The sequence below is a fragment of the Eimeria mitis genome, genomic scaffold (genome assembly GCF_000499745.2).
Source record: "Eimeria mitis Houghton genomic scaffold, Emh_scaff4839, whole genome shotgun sequence".
NCBI lineage: Eukaryota > Apicomplexa > Conoidasida > Eucoccidiorida > Eimeriidae > Eimeria > Eimeria mitis.
Genome location: NW_013573139.1, coordinates 1 through 2,477, shown reverse-complemented (window position 1 = coordinate 2,477; position 2,477 = coordinate 1). Strand labels below are relative to the sequence as shown.

At 46.6% G+C, this 2,477-nt stretch overlaps 1 protein-coding gene across 1 annotated transcript in view; it reads right to left on the bottom strand.

The window, feature by feature from the left end:
- EMH_0078020 (uncharacterized protein) overlaps nucleotides 1-1,292 on the bottom strand; it is a gene marked incomplete at both ends in the record, with an annotated part of 2,776 nt that extends 1,484 nt beyond the window's left edge. The window contains one exon of the mRNA XM_013499940.1: nucleotides 361-1,292. Coding sequence (XP_013355394.1) covers nucleotides 361-1,292 — 932 coding nt within the window. The remainder of the gene's footprint in view (nucleotides 1-360) is intronic.
- Nucleotides 1,293-2,477: the final 1,185 nt, after the last annotated feature.

Sequence of the window (2,477 nt, the reverse complement as noted above, 5' to 3'; positions counted from 1 at the left end):
GGCGGGGGCGGGGGGGGCGGGGGCGGGGGTGGTTCTGGTGGTGGGGTTGTTGTATTTTTTTTTGTTTTTTTTGTTTTTATTTTTTTTAGTTTTAGTTTTAGTGATTTCTTCTTTTTCTTTTCTTCTGGGAGAGGGGGAGGAGGAGGAGGCTCTGCTGCTGCTGCTGCTGCTGCTGCTGCTGCTGCTGCTGCAGCAGCAGGAGGCGCGGGCCCCTGCTGCTGTCTGTTTGGTTTTGTGTGTTGCGGGGGTGGGGGGGGCGGTATAGGTGAAGCAGGAGAAAGCTGCTGCTCTCTGTCTTCTGCTGCTGCTGCTGCTGCTGCTGCTGCTGTTGCTTCTGGAGGAGGAGGAGGGGGCCAAGACATATCATCATCACTGTCTCCTGCTGCTGCTGCTGCTGCTGGTGGTGGTTGCTGCTTGTTGTCTCCTTCTGCTGCTAGCACCTCAGCAGGAGGAGGAGGGAAGGAAGGATCAATGCCGACGGAGACACCGGGGGGCAGCAGCAGCGCCTTTACTTTCTGCTTCAAGCTCCGCTTCTTGCTGCTGCTGCTGCTGTTGCTGCTGCTGCTGCTGCTGCTGCTGCTGCTGCTGCGTTTTTTGCTGCTGCTTCTTCTGCGTTTCCTGCTGCTTCTTCTGCGTTTCGTGCTGCTGCTACTGCTGCTGCTCTCAGTGTCGCTGCTGTCGCTGCTGTCGCTTATGCTGCTACCACTACTACTACTACTACTGCTGCTGCTGCTGCTGCTGCTGCTGCTGCTGCTGCTGCTGCTGCTGCTGCTGCTGCTGCTGCTGGTGCTGGTGTGTGTGTCTGTGTGCTGCTGTGTTGCTGCAGTTTGTTTTGTTTGTTTAGGTAAATAAAAGACAGCCTCCTGCACCTCTCCTAGCATCGCTTCTGCTGTTTCATCGTCAGGGTTTATCCCCCCCGGTTTTATATTTTTTTTTTTTGCTGCTGTCTTTGCTGCTGCTGCTGCTGCTGCTGCTGTTGCTTTTGCTGCTGCTTTCTTTAACTTACCTCTTATTCTCTTCCTTTTTTTTTTCTTCTTCGGTGGGCCTGATGTCTCATCATCGTTGCTGCTGCTGCTGTTGCTGCTGCTGCTGCTGCTGCTGCTGCTGCTGCTGCGTCTGCTCCTCTTCCTTGTGCTGCTGCTGCTGCTGCTGTCTCCTCCCGCTTGTATGGAGCCAGCAGCAGGAGAGAGAGAAACAACACGAAGAGCAACAGAAAGAGAAGGAGACAGAGAAAGGAGACAGACAGCAGCAAGAGCTGCCGATACACCCCACCAGGTGTATAGGCACCTCATTCTGCTGTTCAATACATAGCATAAAAAGGAGACAACTGTCTCCTTTTATAAATAAAATAAATAAATAAATAAATAAATAAATAAATAAATAAATAAATAAATAAATAATAAATAAGGAGAGATATAAACACAAAAAAACAATATACAGACAAACAAATGCTGAGGAAGGGCTCCTCTTACTGCTGCTGCTGCTGCTGCTGCTGTTGCTGCTGCTGCTGCTGCTGATGCACCGTTGCTGCTGCTGTTTTTGCTGCAGTAGTGCTGCTGCTGCTGCTCCTGGTGCTGCTTCTGTTGTACTCTTGTTGCTGCTGCCCTGCTGCTGTGCAGCAGCTGCTGCTGCTGCTGCTGCTGCTGCTGCTGCTCTACAGCTGCTGTTTGTACTTCTGCTGCTGCTGCTGCTGCACCGCCGTTGCTGCTGCTGTTGTTGTTGTTGTTGTTGCTGCTGCTGCTGTTGCTGCTGTTGCTGCTGCTGCTGCTGCTGGTCGTCGGCAGCGCTTCTGTCTTCTGTCTCCTTCTGTCTCCTCCTTGAGGCTAAATATATATGTTTATTGCCCTGGTGTATAAAATATATAAAATAAATTATATTATATTATTTTTTATTTTATTTTATTTTATTTTATTTTATTTTATTTTATTTTATTTTATTTTATATTGTTGATATTAATACGGGAGAGGAGACAGATGGTGAGTGCTGCTGTCTGCTGCTGCAGCAGCATCGGCTGTCTTCTTGTTGCTGCTGCTGTGTTGCTGCAGCAGCAGCAGCAGCAACAAAAACGTTTATTTTTTGTATATAATTATATTTATTTAACTCTAATAAATAAAAAATATATATATTTTAAAAAAAGAAAAGAAAGAAAAAAAAACAAAAAAAAAAGGAGACAGAGCCAATGGTCTATAGTTGAGGTGCCTATACACCTCAACTGTCTCTGCTGCAGCAGCAGCAGCAGCAGCAGCAGCAGCAGCAGCAGCAGCAGCAGCAGCAGCAGCAGCAGTAATAGAAGCAGCGCTTTGCTGCTGCTGCAGTTTTTCTCTGTATTTATATTTATATTTACAATAAAAAATATTTATATAATTAAAAATAAATAAAAAGATAAAACAAAAACAAAAGAGACAAAGCTGGTCTTCCTTTCTCTCTCTGCTGCTCTCACACACACACACACACACACATATATATATATATATATA